This window comes from Bidens hawaiensis, unplaced genomic scaffold, assembly GCF_021521415.1.
Source record: "Bidens hawaiensis isolate Kalapana, Puna unplaced genomic scaffold, B.hawaiensis_p1.1 tig00015228_1, whole genome shotgun sequence".
Classification (NCBI taxonomy): domain Eukaryota; kingdom Viridiplantae; phylum Streptophyta; class Magnoliopsida; order Asterales; family Asteraceae; genus Bidens; species Bidens hawaiensis.
The window spans coordinates 420,855-439,389 of NW_027492354.1; the positions used below are offsets into that span (position 1 = coordinate 420,855).

The 18,535-nt window shown below is 34.4% G+C and overlaps 2 protein-coding genes across 3 annotated transcripts; one reads left to right on the top strand and one right to left on the bottom strand.

Annotated features, from left to right (window-relative positions):
• The first annotated feature begins 3,007 nt into the window (after nt 1–3,007).
• LOC143548698 (diacylglycerol kinase 5-like) lies at nt 3,008–8,420 on the top strand. 2 transcript variants are annotated; one of them, XM_077039793.1, is made up of 12 exons: nt 3,008–3,137; nt 4,122–4,444; nt 4,533–4,661; nt 5,788–5,873; nt 5,960–6,086; nt 6,177–6,225; nt 6,311–6,393; nt 6,479–6,546; nt 6,787–6,861; nt 6,955–7,048; nt 7,775–7,888; nt 7,984–8,420. In XM_077039793.1, exons 2-12 carry the CDS (start codon nt 4,124–4,126, stop codon nt 8,335–8,337), a joined length of 1,500 nt encoding a protein of 499 aa, XP_076895908.1. In that variant the 5' UTR covers nt 3,008–3,137; nt 4,122–4,123; the 3' UTR covers nt 8,338–8,420. The 2 variants fall into 2 exon arrangements, with proteins under 2 accessions (XP_076895908.1, XP_076895907.1); XM_077039792.1 differs by lacking the exon at nt 3,008–3,137 and having other exon boundaries at nt 4,115–4,444.
• Nucleotides 8,421–10,995: 2,575 nt separating this feature from the next.
• LOC143548699 (protein ULTRAPETALA 1-like) lies at nt 10,996–14,736 on the bottom strand. Its single transcript, XM_077039794.1, has 3 exons — nt 14,171–14,736; nt 12,373–12,691; nt 10,996–11,425 (listed from the first exon to the last, which is right to left on the bottom strand). The coding sequence occupies exons 1-3, from the start codon at nt 14,382–14,384 to the stop codon at nt 11,251–11,253; spliced, it is 708 nt and encodes a 235-aa protein (XP_076895909.1). The 5' UTR covers nt 14,385–14,736; the 3' UTR covers nt 10,996–11,250.
• Between the last annotated feature and the right edge of the window lie 3,799 nt (nt 14,737–18,535).

The window sequence follows — 18,535 nt, forward strand, 5'->3', positions numbered from 1 at the left end:
TTTTCATTAACTGCCTTAACACATCTTCCATTAGGATTTTGAACCATTAAATAATTTGCTACTTAAAAGTTCAAGGGCTTATTTGTAATTAAATCATTCTTTTCTAAGTCTAGTGACCATTCTGTCAGTCTGTTAAACTTCTAATTCGTTACTGGTTCATAGCGAATTGGATTATCCTAGCGAACTGGTTCCTATAACGAATTGAACCCTTAACGAACTGGACTCCTTAACGAATCAGTCCATATAGCGAACCAGTCCAAGTAGCGAATCAGACCTTCTATTTCGTTATTTCTTTTAACGAACTAATCATAACGAATCAAGGGTAATTCGTTACCCTTTTCCCTTAACGAATCAGAGACGAATCATAGGCGAACTAGAGCTAGTTCGCTGTGCTGCCTTATGCGAATCAACTAACGAATCACCTTCAATTCGTTAAGTCCCCATAGCGAACTAGGGTTAGGTCAGGGAATGTCAGGACATTCCCTGACATTCCTTATCCTCGTACTACTATTCCGGCGCCGCCTTTGCCGGAAAGCGGCCGAAAAACCGCGAAGACGTCGGAAAAACGAGTTTTAACTCGTTTTTCACCGTTTTTCGTCCCGTTCAATCCAGATCTGAGCTAGGGTGACCCCTAAGCTCATCATAGGTTCGGTTTATACCCGATTCCACCCGGATCTCGTGACTTAAACGGTTTAACGATGTCGGCTCGTCGTTTCGTGACCATAACTAACGGATTTAAGCTCATACAACAAAATACTATCATACCTTGGGTCGGGATCCGTTTCTTCTTCTATATTTCGGCTAGAGTGAGAAAGAAACTAGAGAGAGAGCTTAAGTGTGTGTTTTGGTGGTGTAAGGGATATGCGTAAATGAAGTATTAAATGGGTAATTAATGGTTTATATAATTATTGATCATGAGCTTAAGCCCATGGTCTTTCCTTATTTCTTCCATAACCCAAATCCATAACTCATATCCATTTACCCAACACTAGCCCGACTCATAACAACTCATATTTCGTTTATTAACTGAAATCAGAAAACAGGATGTTACAGAAATTATTTTTTTAATATAAAGAAATAGTATTATACATGAATAAATTGTATTTATGTTGAATAAAATGAAGAATGTATAAATAAAATTAAAATTAAAATTAAAGTAGTGTTTTAGCTTTTTTTAATTATTATACTTAAATTAGTTAGATATATTAATTAGAGAGAGATTTATTATGGTTATATTAGTTATATTAATTGGAAAGAGATAGAGTGCATTTATTGTTGCATTTACATCTTTTTATTTATTTTTAAATTTTTAAAACCTAAAATAAAACTTGTGGCTTATATTCCTTTCTCGCATTTCTCGCGCTAATATCATTTCTCTCTTGAACTTAAAAACACACACACACACACACACACACATATATATATATATATATTGTTATACAACACCACTACACTCCTCACATAAAAACCAATTATTTTCTGACTGAGCGCCACATGACACAAAACACTCTATTTTATAGCCCCCTCCACTTAGGGATGTTCACGAACCGAACGCGGACATGCTCATATTTGGTTTGGTTTGAAAGCGAGCCGAACCGAGCGGATTGAATTTAAAGAAACGGGCGATATCTTTATGCTTGAACCTAGTTTGGTTTGAAACCGAGCGACTTGGTTCGGCTTGGTTTCGCTTGATTTCGTACAAAGTTTACAATTTTAAATTTCTAAAACTTCAAAATATCATTAATTCAAGACTTTCAACTCTAAATTGTCTAAAGTTCCACCTTTAAAATGTATAAAACTCATAGTTAACAACAAAACATATATAAAACGAGTGGCTATGGTTTAAATTTGAACTTTGAATTCAACATAAAAGATTGAAATTTTAAAAACTTAAAAAAATAGTATACTTTTATATATATTCATAAAGTTTATATATAAAACGAATAAATAAAAAATAATTCGAGCAAAACGAACCGAACCAAACCGAGCAAGTCTTTGCCCGTGCTTGGATTGTTTTTAAACCGAACCGTGTCGAACGGCTCAATTCCAAACCGAGCCGAAATCGAACGAGCATTTTTCAAACGAACGACGAACGAGCGCTTTGGACAGCTCTACCTCCATTACACATGCTACACATAGCCTAAGGCTAAACGGCGTGGGTGTTGTTTTACCGCCTGAACTGCCTAGCTGGCCATCGGCACCGCCGGCAAACACCACCTCTGTCCTTTTGGTGCCGCCAATGGTGAAAATTTCGTGGAATTTTTGCTGACTATTTGACCGTTCAAATCCTCCACTCTCCCTTTTATTTTTTAACCCATTTGACCAAAATTAACAACAGAAAACCAGATTAATCAACAAACTCACCAACAATGGCCTGATTACTATGGATTTGAAGCAAACACAGTTGCGATCTTTGTTTCGGTACCCACGTTTGAGAGTTCGACCGGTTTCGGCTCTTGTTGTGACGGAATCGGTAGTTTTTCCGTTGATTTTAGGTTTTGCAAATTTATGATTTGGGGATATTACGCAACTTGGATTTTGAGTACAATTTCAAGTTTTGGATTGGAAATGATAGTGCACAGCTTGGATTATTATGCAGCTTGGATCCGAATGGATAGTATGCAATTTATGCAGTTTGATTGGAAATGGGTAATTTGGTAGACTTAGGTTTTAATTTGGATTATAATAATTATTTTAATTTAATAATAATAATTATTATTTTAACTAAAAAGAGGAGGAAGTAAATTGGGAACCATTTTTTTGATATTATGAAGGAGAGTGGTGTTGAGTAGAGTATTATGTGACGTTAACGTGACAGTGTAAATTGAAAAGTAAAGAAGATCACTGCCTTATAGTCTAAGTAATTAACTCTACTATTTACCTACATTTTTTTCTAATTTTTTCATGGTATCACATGTTTAAGCTATTTAAGTACTATCATCATCAACGACCCCACCACAATTCAATTCTGCATCTTCTTCATTTTATTCAGAATCTCTCTCTCTCTCAAACTCCATCTGAATTCTCATGGTTTAAATAAAATAATATTCAAAAGAATCAATCAATCCCAAGTCAACTCTAATTCCGTTCTTCAACTACTTAATTCAGATCTCGATTTCTCTCCGAAGCTGCTCCCGGTACGTACGCCATTCATATTCAATTTTAACCCAAACAAAATTCATCCAATTCATCCACAAAGTCCTCAACTTTCTTAAACTTTTAGCTCACAACCATTTTCAATTACACCATCCCACCATTGATTTGCAAAATCTTATGATTTCGGATCATATTTTCTACCTCTAAAGTTTCAATTTTTAAAACGATGATCCAATTTTTTAACTTCTTTTTAATTAATTAATTATTTTTATACCAATTAATAAAGATAATCAAACTAATTTGGGCCTATTTTGATCACTTTAGTTATGGATTATCGGTTAAGACTTAACGGTGACTGTCACGATTCATGAAACGGGTGCGACAGATTATATTCTTATTAATAATCTTGTTGTTTTTAATTCTGTTAAATAAACATTATTATAGATATTTTTATTTGCCTGTGTACACTACTTTTCATCCACCAGTCAAAATATTGGTACAAATATTCTTTTTCTTTTTTGTTTTCTTTTTCAATTACAAAGTGTATTTAAAATTAAAACATTTTTTTTATCACTTCTTTTTAACTGTAGTAGAGGCCAACTTAGTTTCTGCTTGCAACTCATGTATACTCTTTGATTTTTGTATGCTAAAAGTTTATACAAAAAAGAACTGCATACTATACCGAGTGAGATTCATCATAAAGCACTAAATTGTTGTGCGAACAACAACAAATCGAAAGCGTTTAATCTTTTGATTAGTAATTCATATTTTAAAATTGTTTTACTTCTAGAATACAAATGTGTATGTTATGTACATGAAAACCATCAACATAATTTGTTCATATATTTTTTTTATATTATAAGCGTATACGTACACATGACCTACACATGCGTAGGCTCTATATGTGAATGATCTATTTAGTTCTGCTTGTTCTCTAAAAATAACTGTGTTCTGTCTATAACCCCCCCTATGAACACACGCACATGTATATATCAATATGCATACCAATATGATTTTGATGCCAGAAATGAAGAACCAGCACTCATCTTCCGAAACCTTTTTGAAGGAATTCTACATTCCTGATTACATCCTCGTCCCGGGTGGAAAACACGAGGTTCTTCATGATCCCACATGCCCGACAATCGTATTCATCAACTCCAAAAGTGGTGGTCAACTCGGTGGTCAACTTCTTGTCACATACCAATGTGTTCTAAACCCGAACCAGGTTTTTGATTTAGGTGAACATGCTCCTGATCAAGTGTTGAGAAAACTGTACGGCACTCTTGAAAGCCTTAAGCATAAAGGAGATGAATTGGCTGCTAAAATAGAACAGAAATTGCGAGTGATTGTGAGTTTGTTTTTAAGTTTTAAGATATAATAAGTGGATTGGGTATTTTGTCCATGTTTGAAATGAATGTTGGTGACGTGGATGACAGGTGGCTGGTGGAGATGGGACTGCAGGTTGGTTGCTTGGAGTTGTTAGTGATCTGAAGTTATCTCATCCGCCACCGATAGCAACTGTGCCTTTAGGAACTGGAAATAATCTCCCGTTTGCGTTTGGTTGGGTGAGAATTATGTTAAATATTTGTTGTTTGTTATCTTGGTTATTGATTGAAACGGGTCGGGTTGGGTTCGATACACAAGGATATGTTTTAGTATGGGTCAAAACAGGTCAGGTCGGGTCGGCCTGTGTATAGCTGACCCACAGAACACTTTTTCCTTTTTTATTTCTTAAAGTTATTTATAAAACACCATGTTGAAGTAAATTAAAATGTCATCTTGAAAAATAAAGACCATGTATAATAACAAAGCAGCATTTGAAAAATCGGAACCAGCGCAACACACTTTTAAAAAAATGTTTGTTTTCAGTTTTTTATATAAAATAATAAAAATACTATGCTCAATTTAAGATAAAATAAAATGCTTGATTTATGGTGTTCTTTAAAAAAATATTAACGTATGAAAAAATATTAATGTTTTTAAGGAGAACTTGATAAAAATCAACAAGTGTAGATTATTTCAATTTTACCCCTCCATTCCTTTTGATTCATGAAATTTGCTGACATGGCACCTTTAGATCATCTCAACCATTGATTTTTTTTTTATCAATGGTCCATGACCTTTCAAATTTTAGTTTTAAAGCATTCTTTACTAGAACCCATATATATACACACACACACACACACACACACACACATACATACATAATTGGGGTTCATTACAAAATACTAAATTAAACAGTTTAATTTTTTATATCAATGGTTCATATTTTCAAAAGCTTTTACTTCTTCCATACAAAAGTCTATGTTAGTACATAAATAATCATTAAACTAGTTTCTTCATATGTTTATTCTTTTAGTTTTAAAGAACCTACACATATTTACACCTGTGTAGGTTCTTTAAGTTAATGAATTTTTCTTTGATATTTTAAATGTTAGAAGAGATGAAAACAGTCTTTTGCGTAAAACTCTCTCCTAGTTCATTGATGTGATAAGTAGAATTTAAAAACATTTTTCTGTTCTCGAATTGCCACCTCTAACCATAGTGAACTTAATTTGAATATCAGTTCAACTTAAGGCTACCTGTTCTATAATGCAGTAATTTTGCACATCTTTAGCATATATCCAGTTAATTAAACTATAAACCCTTTGTTGTTTTTATAAATTTTAACCATGATGTTTTATCTTTCAGGGAAAGAAGAATCCGGGAACCGATCGCGCATCTGTTTTAAAATTCTTGGAGCAAGTTTTGGAAGGAAAAGATATGGAGATAGACAGGTATATCCCTTTTTCACATCAATCAATAGATTTCAGAAGTAGTAATATTTATAATATATATGTAATTGAATTTTTACATGATGCAGTTGGCACATTCTTATGAGGATGAAATCTACCCCAAAACAAGGGTCGTGTGATCCCATCGCCCCCCTCGAGTTGCCACATTCTTTGCATGCATTCAATCGCGTGTCTGATACTGATGAACTTAATATGGTAAAATATTAATAAAAAGTTGCTTTTGTTCCATAAAATTTGAAAGTTGTTTGCTACATGTCTTGTTCACTTCACTTGGTAAATGTTCAGTCAGGTTACGACACGTTTCGTGGTGGATTCTGGAACTATTTCAGCATGGGTAAGTCAACCCCTGACCTTTCTGTTAAGTCAACTGTTGACCTGTTGTTTTAGTCTTATGATATATAAAAATCTGTTATGCATAGGCATGGATGCTCAAGTATCATATGCATTTCATTGTGAGCGTAAGTTACATCCAGAAAAATTCAAAAACCAGTTGACTAATCAGGTATGGTGTTACCCCCCCCCCCCCCCCCCCCCCTTCTCTCTCTCTCTCTCAAGGCGTAAAATTGACCATGTGGTTTTATTTGCAGACCACATATGCGAAGATCGGTTGTGCTCAAGGCTGGTTTGCTGCATCTCTCTTCCAACCTTCGTCAAAGTAAGTTATTAATAAGGCTCATTATGAAAATACTAGGGATGTAACTGGGTTGGTTGATCACATAATGTACACAGTACACGTGGCAATGATGACTCGTTTTTCGAAAATTGGTTATTTGGGTCTATTCAAATTATACATTGGGTCAAAATGAGTCACTCTTATATATACACATATATAGACACACACAGACACATACCATGATTGGTCCTGATGAGTTGTGATCATTAATTTTAAATACAGGAATATAGCACAACTTATGAAGGTTAAGATTATGCAAAGGCATGGTGAATGGAAAGAACTCAAAATACATCATAGGTAATACATAACTAATAACTATTAACTACCTTTTTATTTTTTCATCCATATTATTATTAAATTTTAACCAACATCATCCTTGTTGACTTGCAGTATTCGGTCAATTTTATGCCTCAACTTGCCTAGTTTCTCCGGGGGACTAAATCCTTGGGGAACACCAAAACGAAATTGGAACAAAACTGGCGATGTTAGTATTATTTTTTACTTTTCTTTTTATTTTTTTTTGTAATCATATTTTATGATAAATAACCAACAACACCCTGCTAACCATTGGGAGCCGATATAAAATGCAGCTACGGGTATATACGACTATACGAGGCAAGACGCTCGTGAGCTACTCGATATCGGTTTGTTAAAATATCGAGTTTAAGTGAGCTTGAGCTCAAGCTTAAAAATAAGCTTGTTTAATAAACAAGCCCTAGCGCAGCTCCACTTATCGAGCTCAAGCCCACTCACAAACCTATTATTTGTATAATGTTATTTAATATAATAAATATATATATATATATATATATATATATATATATTAGTTATTATTACATATAAAACTATGGTAAAGTAACTAAATAAGTTATGTTATGTAATATTTAAATATTATAGTTAAAAAGTATAAAAAATAATTATAACTAAAAATAAATATAAATCAATTAATAAATAATAATGAGCCGAGCTCAAGCTTGAAAAACTATTCATGGGCCAAGCTCAAACTTCAGAAAGAGAGCTTGAAGCTAGTCAAGCATGTTCTGAAGAGCTTGAAGCTAGTCAAGCATGGGCTCGGCTTGGACCGGCTTGTTACATCCCTAAATGCGGCTTGTGTTGAGCAAGTGGCCTACAAAAGTTTGAAGGCAAAAACCAGTGGAAGCTGGATTCAAACCAGGGACCTCATTTTACATATTTTATAATTTCCTTTCAGATTTTGACACCACCATATGTTGATGACGGGCTTCTTGAGATTGTTGGATTCAGAGATGCGTGGCATGGGCTCGTTCTACTCGCACCCAAGGGCCACGGGACGCGTCTCGCACAGGTTATGATTGAATCCAAAATTTAAAACACGGGTGTTTTCTAATTCCGGTATTGAAAACCAAAAAAAATTGAATATATTTACTTTTTTGTGTTTAGACACAGCGCGTGAAATTTGAGTTCCACAAGGGTGCAGCCGACTGCACATACATGCGGATGGACGGGGAACCATGGAAACAACCTCTCCCAACAGACGATGACAGTGACATGACTGTTGAAATCTCACATCATGGGCGAGTGAAGATGCTTGCGACAGAAAATTGCATTTCAAAAAGTGTTAAATATGCGTCATCGACTCATTCTCATGATCAACCTCATTCTCATGATCAACCTGATGATGGTGATGACAGTGATGATGAACATGGTACGCCTTCGGGTGAAGAATGGAGAAAGTTTGGTGCTGCGGAAACGTTTAAGATGCTGGAAGATGTTGATATATCTCGCATTAGTTAGTTTTGATCATTCATGGTTTATGTGAGAGTTGAGACAGTTGATATGTGGTTATTGTTTAAGGTTGGATATAAAACTAGATGATGTTGATTGCAGAAGATAACTTAAAAGATGTTTATGTATAGTGGTTGAACTTCAATATTGTGTGTTTTGTTAACTGCTAATAGCATGATTAAACAATCTCTCCTTGGTCGAAAGTGTGTACGTATGTATATGCATATAAGTATCTCGTTTAGCAAAAGTTGGAATGTTTTCTATATGAATTAGTTTCTTTTAATTATTATGTGTTGGATGTGATGAACAAAGGCAACTGTTTAGGGTGAACAACTGTTTATGAATCGTTTATCGGGAAGTTTGATTCACTAATAAACGAACAAACATGAATAAAAAATTTGTCTTCGTTCATTTATGTTCGTGAACGTTCGTTTATTTATATATGTTCATTTATGTTCGTTTACATATTAACAGAAAATAATTAAGCATTATTTGGATGAGTTATCTGCTTAATGGTTTTATATTTGTTCGTTTATGTTCATTTAAGTGTGTTTATTTATTTTGTTTGTGTTCATTTACATTTGTTCATCTTTGTTCAAGTATGTTCGTGAACTGTTCCTTTAGATATTACACAAACAAACATAAACGAACACGAACATGCTCATTATTTTAAATAAACAAGCATGAACACAAATATTTATCAGTGTTCGTGTTCGTTTAAAGTTATTTGAATGAATACGAACATGTCCTTATTCGTGTTTTTTCGACTCGATTCGTGTACAGGCCTACCCAGCTTCCCACTCGAAACCAACACATACATAGAGACGGAAAATTAAAAAGTGTATTGGGTGAGGTAGGAGACGATGTTAGTTGACAAAACTAAACTAAACGGAGGTTCAGGTATAGGCAGTTAGAAAAACTTTAATTATGTGTTGATTTATAAATAGGGACGGAGATTCATAAGTATCCCTTAACTCCTTGTGGATGAGGGTAAGGGTGTTCAAAACCGGACATCCGAAATTTCGGATACTGAATTTCACTATCCGAATTCGAATCCGAAATTTCAGATATCCGAACTTCGGATATCCGATCGAATAGTAAATCGGATATCCGAAAATCGAAAAAAAAACCTTATTTGGCCCAATAAACAATATTGAAAATTTGTAATGGGCTTGGGTAACTTAAGCTATATCCACTATCCACCTATCACCAATCAAGTGAAAGCATAAACTGACAAAAGCAAACCAGATAACAACTTAAAAGATGACCTGGAAATTGAAATAATAATAATAATAATAATAGAAAAATTAAAATTAAAAGATGGTTGGCTTACCAAAGATCAACAATGAGAAGTGATATCAACTTAAACCAATTTTGGTCAGCCCAAAAACAAAGTCAAAGCTGGAGAACAAGTCAAAAGTAGATAGAATAGCATTGTCCAACCTTGAATTATTAAACATTAGGTTAGCTACAAAAGATCCCACAAGCACCAACATGCCAAGGTTGGTAGAATACATGCAATCAGTGTACGTACGGCCCGACAGCCACAGTCTGGTCAGCTCCAACAAAATCAAGTCTTACCAACTTTCACAAGTCAAAAACAACTTGACAGCGTCATACAAATGTCCCATTCGACAGTATTCATGAGCGTTCTCATAATTATGATCGACTAATGACATTATAGAATAGTTAAGTTATTCATGAGTTTTAAAACTTAATAATATCGAAACACAACACATGTTAATTAGTACAATTATATCCATATATGTTATATCTTCGATTTTGACCAAACACAAATGCTTTGTCACTAGTTAAAATTAAAATACTTGCTACAAGATGTTTGTATCAACCGAAAAATCAATTTATGAAGCTTGCACACTCCATTCAGAAGCATAAAACATGCAAGGTCTTTGGAGTTTGGACACACCACAAACATCATTGATCTGGTGTCCTCTTAGGAAAGGTGGTTTTTATATCAACTTGTCACATCGATATTCCTAATATGTGGTCATGTACCATGCATGTTTATGTATGAGACCCAACATATCTTGTCTTTTTTATTAATACATGTGGTCCGTGAGCCCCATCGCATATACTCTTAGTACTTTTATGCAATGTTTAGAACAAGATTAAGATTTCAAACCTCCGACGTCACATAATTAACAACAAACAAGTTAAACAACAGTAAGAGTTTGAACGACAATACTATTTGAAATTTAGCTTATACATATGTTTCACAAGTATATGTAAATTATATGAGGTTCAATATCAGCAACCTGCATTGGTTACAAATTATATTCGACTGGATGGATGCTTAAATACTATTTTGTTTATCTTGATGTTATTCTAATCATATTGCACTTATAATTTCTCAAGCATCGGTTACACTTATATAATTTGTTATTATCGGTGAACAGAGTAAACCAGCCTAGCTAATGATATGCTTAAATAATTTTTGTTCATCAGGACTCTTTAAAGTTATGCAACATGTCACCTATTTTCAAGGTATGGTGTTACATCAAGCTACATACCATTGTACTTTTGTCTTCACTCAATATCATGATAGAAATGGAAATAAGAGATATTACCAGATATGATATTAGTAACTTGAAAGAATCAAATTATGCGTGCAATGAGTTATTTTATATACTCCATAACAATGGAGTGAGCAGTAAACAACAGATCTGTTTACTAGGTTATATAAATCACTTTTATCTAAACAATAAGTTTTTGCAACACTCAAGACAAGAATAAAATAAATAAAGGTTTGCAAGTACAACTGACTTTAAAGAAATGAACTTTTACCAATAGCATTCGTGTTAATAAAGGGAATAAATTATTGTCAAATTAAATAAGTAGCAGAACAAAATAACAGTGGCATATGAAGCAAAGATGATAAAATGATGAAGTCAATTGTAAATTCTAAGCTTTTGAGTTGATGGTGAAGTCAATGCATGTCTGACAAGAACAGTCTGAAAAGCGACAGGTGGCACAACCGAAACAAACACAGGACGTGCAGCCTTTGCAGGTCGGTGAACGCACGCACCCTCTGTATATCCTTCGGCTCGCTCTTTCCTCGTCATCGTCACAGGTTATTCTGAAACAGATAATGTAAAGGTAAATGTAAATGATCATCATAAAAAGTAATCACGGGTCACATTCACAGGTTGGTGGATTCAAAAACCTTACACAGACCAAAAATCGTGTCAGACACGTGAACTCAAACATGAAACGAGTATTCGCGGTTTGACACAAACATGACTCGTTTAACCCGAATTTGTTATTTTATTTTACATTTTGCGTGTTTTTTTTACTCTAAAACTGTAAATTTATAGCTAAAATACAAAAAGTGTATAAAACAATTATGTTTTATTTATAAAAGTCGATGTAAAGTTTTCTTTTAACTTCTAAATTTTGACATAGTATACCTAACCATGACATAAAACTCGATTTAAAAAGAATAAAAAATAATAAGCAAGTTAAAAGGATCAACTCGCAAACCCATCAGGTTGAACGAACATGACCCGTTAATTAAAAGTGACCGCAGGCCGGACCGGCGATCGACACGAACCTGCGAGTTTTATGTTAGATTCATATCATATAAGAAATACAATCCCTCATTTGAACCTCCCTTCATCATAATAAATATGTAAATGAATTTAAAAATACACAGTTTTGAAAAAAAAAAAAACAGTTATAAATTGAGGTGGAATGGACTTATAAACGTTTACATTTTACTTCTAAAAATCAGTACAAAATTCAACAGGTCAAAAGGGTCAAACATGAACTGAAATGTATTGAAATAGCAACTACCCCTTAAATCACTTTATTCTACAAACCAAAATTAATATTTTAGTTAAATAGCTTTAATAATCATATTTAATATTAAAACTTCAATTATTTATAAAACAAACATCGACAAAAATTGTTGCGTGCCCAACCCGACCCACGCCTGTATCAAAAAGTATACATTTTGGCCCAAAAGTCAAATATAATCATCACTTTAAAATTAAATAAATAATACTTATAAGAAGAGATAATTACTTGTCATAAGGCATATGAGAACAGTTCCAATTAGCATCTAAAAACGCATCATGATAAGACCGACACTCCTCTTTTGTACGAAGGCGGAACCTTCTATGCTTATTGCATTGTGTGCACCTAACAAACTCATCCCTATGACAAACCCGGCCCGCTTGTGACCTGTTTGACCCGTTGGTCAATGCTTTATTGTAATATTTGAGAAGTGCAGTTTTGAACAATGCTACTTTCTCTCCATCCACAATCACCCAAATATTATTCTTCCATTTTCTTGATGTTTCTCTTCCCGAATGCTTCTCAAACGCAGCCGGGCTTAACTTATCTGGAAATTAATAAAAAGAATTTATTCAATAAGGGATATATATTTAATATTAATGAACTTTGATTAATAAACACAGACAGCAAAATTCATTATATGAAAATTAATAGAAAACTTAATCAAGAAAGGTTAAAGATTTAACCTTTATGAATCTTTAGTAATTATAAGCACACAGTAAGATTCATTATATGGAAATTAAGAAAAGAATTTGCTCAAGAAAGGATAAAGATTTAATCTTTATAAATCTTTATTAACAAACACAGGAGGCAACATACATTATATGGAAATTGATAAAGAACTTACTCAAGAAAATATAAAGATTTAACCTTTATGAATCTTTATTGACAATCACAGATTGCAAGGTTCATTATATGGAAATTAGTAAAAAGCTTAATCAAGAAAGGATGAAGATTTAACGTTTATGGATATTTATTAATTAACACAGACAACACGATTCATTATATGGAAATTAATTAAAAAAATATCTGTTTATACTGTTATGCAATCCCTCATCCTCAATTTCATAGGTCAACCTAAGTTTTTTCAATGGTCAACCGTTATCACATCTTTTGTTCTTTTTTCTGTTTATATGAGTATATGAATGGAAATGCAGCATGCCCAAAATGAATAAAACATAGCATTTGCATTACATAACATCAATTTTTATCAATGTTGACCAATCATAACAGATAACAAATGCAAACAATGATCACATGAAAACTGACAGTCTAATAACCCTGCTTAAAATGGTTAAGTCTCACATTTAGCATCAGTCATAACAGTTGTATAATTATCAAAACAATTATTCCAAGAGATGATAGAAAATACCATAGACCACATACTTTAACATCCATAGACAAAATACCAATACATGTATATACAACATCATTATGCATTTTTGAACCTCAACTATCACAATTACTCTAAATAACTCAAAAACTATACCCATCTAAAGCCAATAACTGAAAGTCTGAAACATCTATTATGTTTCCATACATAAACCACAAACTTTCTAGTTTGTCATGTAAACATGTAACTTGTGTTGATCAAGTGAATAACATAAGTACACAGAACTCTGCATTGCATAGGATAACAATATAACAAAACAAAACACATGGTTCACAATTTCACATAGAATATTAATAACACACATATCAAACACATCACCTTCTAGTTAATAAGTCTAACCAAGTAACCAACCATAAGTCCATAAACAAAAAACCAGAAATCAAGATAAGGCTTTGACTTCTGCATACAAACACTAGCAGGCAAAGATAAGGTAAAGATAATAATAACAATAAAAAAACCCATGAAACAAAAACCCAAATTTCATTGAGACATATCATCAAACACTTAACGTGCATGAATCCACCACCCTCAAAAAACACAACAATTATGCAACCACAGAGTGACATTACTTATATACCAACTCAAACACAACCAACACATTCATATTAACATGCAAGTGGGTCAACAGTTGACCTTCATCACAGCCAGGTGTACACTGGCAGCTGATTTCAAGATCACCAGACACAAAAACCCTAAGCGTCCCAACAGCATCACCGTAGCGGTGGCTCGTGCAGCCGCACGTGACCTCCACGTAATCATCGCCGCCACGCTTGAACCCACTTATATCCTTCACCTCTTCCTCACTAAATATTGCCGCCGACCCATTACTATTATTATTATTCGCCATCTCTGTTAAAAAGTAAAAAAAAACCCACACACACACGATAATAATGGTGATAAAGATTGTATTTTTATGACAAGAATCGATGGAAAAGGTTTCCAAGATTGTAATATGGCGAAAAGGGTGTCTGAATATGTAATCTTTATAGCAAAAGATGGAGATCTGGTGAAGAAAACGTTGAATAAGGCTCAAAGAGAGAGAAACCGAGAGGGTTTTGATATGTGTTTTATTTAGTGTGTGTGTGTGGATACGTATATGTGTGTGTGTGTGTGTGTGTGAGAGAGAGAGAGGTGAAGGTTGGTTTTTGTGATGAATGAAATTGGTTGGTTTTGGGAGGGGAGTTGTATTAAATGATACGGATGAGCTAGCTAGTTGTAAAGAAATTTAGAAATATTGGGTGTGTTTTGGAATAAGTGAAAGTTGAGGGGGGTGAGGTGTAAATTTGGGTATCAAGTATTGAAGTGTTGAGAACTTTGGCTACGTTTTGCGTGATAAGATACATGAAGTTTCAACTTTATGATCATCATATGAACTAACTTTTCATAAGAGTCAAAAGGATATGGGTTTGGTACACTAACAAATGAGAAAGAACGATATGCGTTGTAAAGGTTTGTTTACATTGTTGTTTACAGGTCTTACATGGTGTATGAAACAATAACCTCTGATCAAAATGGAGTTAGCTTCCGGGTAAAGTAGCGTCTTGGTCAAATCTTGCATCATAGGATAGAGACTGGGTTGTATGTCTAATGTTACGCGTTTTCAACATTTGGTTTTAGTCTTATAGATGAAAAGATATACATTACAGTTAAGTGTACCTAGACTACTACATATCAACATAGGTGTTTTTGAAAAGTCTTTCTTTGCACTTGAGGCATTATTTTGTCCATAAAAAGGACAAAAAAAGTTGCGGCCTTCTTTTGTAAAACATCAAATGAAATAAAAACATATAATATTAACTGATGTTAGGTGTAACAAAATCTTTTAAATTCTTTTTATTAACATGCAAGTAACAATAAAATCTAAAGTAAACGTTTTCTTAAAAATCAACATTTTTGTTATGGTTTATGTAGGTAGTCTTGACAAGCATATTTGAGCAAAGAAACTTTGGTCATGTCTCAGGATCAAGATTCTGATTTATAGTGGCGAAGCTTGAACTAAGACACCCGGGGGGGGGGGGGGGCTTAAAATGTATAAAGAATTTCAAAAAACGGAGGGGGCCGGGTTCAAATTTTTGGCTGAAAACGGCTAAATTTACACTGCGTATAAAAAATTTCGAACGAAAACAGGTATATTTACACTATTACGTAAAAAACCGGGGGAGGGGGGCACCCCGGCCCTCACTAACCTTCGCCCCTGCTGATTTATAGAACCACGGGTCAATGTGCTCCGCGTTAGGGTTACAAGCCGGGGTTTTGAAAAGTGCACGGTCTAAATAACAATCAACGTTATTATATGTTTATTACAAAGCGATCAAATATGAAAAAGTGTGTATTTAACAACCAACAAGTGTTTCAACGCTGTTTTATAATGGAGAAGTTTATTATAAAACATAAATGTTTTGATATTAAAAATTTTCTTAAGGTGTTCTAGCACTAAAGATTCCTTCTCCTTACTAATAAACAACATAGGGACTCTAGGCCCAAATATGATCTTTGAAAAGAATGCATTATGGGAACAGGTTTTTATGTATGTTTTTAAACTGTTTTATTAGCCGGCCAAAATATTGTAGTTTTGTACTTTGTAGGGCTGTGGGACATGCTTCACCGATCAGTATGTGTCTGTGTTGTAAAGGACAAAACCAGAATTGATACCCTTGAAGATTGTCCAACAAACTTTAGAGCAATATTAAAGCTATATACCTTTTTATTCCTTTAGATTACACTTTTGTTAATATAATAATATAATAATAGCCTATTTAGATAATATGTTTCCAAGATTATCCTCACTAATTCAAGTTTCCAACTTTGTCACTTTGTTATCTCGTCGCCGACGACATGATAGCGAACACCGACGATGCGTTACTGAAACAAATAGGATAATGACACGTGGCAACATAAATTATACTCGTATTCTCAATTACATACCCAACATGACTACATGAGATTCATTTTATATTTATTTTACGTATATACAATATATAACGGACTATACCCGATCATATTTCTGGTTCCTACTAACCCATTGTACTTTTAAGTATATAAATTATATAATATACCAAAGCCCGTGAGTATGTTGGGAATTCCCGAGTCAGTTCGTGGCTTAGTGTCACACCCCCAATCTAGGCCTAGAAGTATGAACCATAGTTGGTACCACATTTGTAAATAAATCAGAGTAGCGAGTTAATGCGGAAGACTTTATAAAAACATAAGGATCATATTTATAAATATTTACAATGCAAAAGACGAGATGAAAGTCTCGTTTAGTTTACTTGTTTTATAAGTTTTACAAAACCACCATGTTTAATATTTACACAAAATTATCCGAGACATCGGATTCTTGAGCTTCTTCGTCCTTTAAGCTCTAGTCTTGGTTACCTGCAAAATGTTATTAAAATACGTCAGCAACGAATGCTGGTGAATATGCTAACGCTAAAAATATTTTCTTTACTTAATTACCCCTCGAGACCACGCAAGCCTAGGCCCATCTTGGCTTAGGAATAATCAAGTTTAAACAATCATCATAAATTCGAGTCTCTACACTAGGTCACCTCAGCAAGACACCGCAGAGTCTCGACATAACTTAGGTACCATAAATATACACAGGGTTATTCTCACTCGAACATACTTTGGTTCGGCCCATCGTGGCTGGAGGCGTGGTGCGATGTGCCCACCGCATACCACATATGTAAGGATCCAGACAAACGTATACTACAGCCTGAGGGCTAGGCTTATACTTTTATTTATAATGTTTTTAGAGACACGTAGCCTCATGTAAAGTTTTACACATAACACTTTTGATTGTTTGAAAACAAGTTTGTAAAAGTGAGGCGTATTCACCTTTTGATAGGGATCGGTTTCTAACACCGTCCGTGTGTTCTTCTCTTGCTATCTCGCACCTATAGTACGAGTAAAACTTTCGTTAGTCGGATACACGATCCGGCTTAAGACCTTTAGTCTTATTTATCTCGATGAACCTTTAGTTCATAATCTCTCTTTTTTACTTTAAAACCTTTAGTTTTAATAGTAATTTATAAACCTTTAGTTTATTCGTAAAACACGACGTTTCTTCTTCTTTAAGAAACGTATTCTTTTCTTTATTATTTAAGTATACTCATTATACTTAAATAATATACTTTATAACAAAGAATAATCATATACATATATATACTCATATATATATATATATATATTATCTTTCTTTCTTTATTTTCTTTGTTATATATTTCTGTGTTAATCATCGAGTATAATTTCCGACTTAGGGCATTAAGCTTTCATAATATTTTATTATTATTTGGTTGGGCATCATGCCTACCTTTTGTCGGCTCAATAAACCCTAGTCACTTGGGCAGCACTTCGACGCCGCTAGCTTTTCAATGCTCGCTTTAATCAACACTCTTTCACTTGGCACGCTTCTCGAGACACCAACACTCTTCGGCGCGCACTTCGAGGTAATTTTCGGAACGTCTGGACAACACCTCCTTCTTGATTAGAATGTTGTCGGGAATTGGCACGAATATCGAGGTTTCGGGGCACGTATTTCGAGGTTAGAGAGAGAGTAGTGAGAGAGAGTAAATTTGTGTTTTGATGTGAGTTTGGGAAATGCCCGTAGCCCTCTTATTTATAGCCGAAATTTGATCCCATCGCGCTACGCGATGGGTCACTTGGCAGGCCTATCGCGTATCGCGATATAGGCCTGCTGTGTCAGATAGTAGACCTGCCACGTGTGACACGTGGCAGGCGCCGAGTCCACGTGGCGACACATGGCGGATGTGTTGCCACGTGGCGGTAACCGTTGCCACCGTGTGTCACGTGGCACACGTGTCACAATCTGTCAGACATCCCATCGCGATACGCGATGGGTGTCTCTCTTGACCTATCGTGTAGCGCGATGGGTCAAGAAAACAGATTTTTCATTTTAGTCCCTGGAGTTTGGAAATTGGCAGAATTGGTCCCTTGACTTTGGAAATGTGACATTTTTGGCATGAAATTTACGTGATG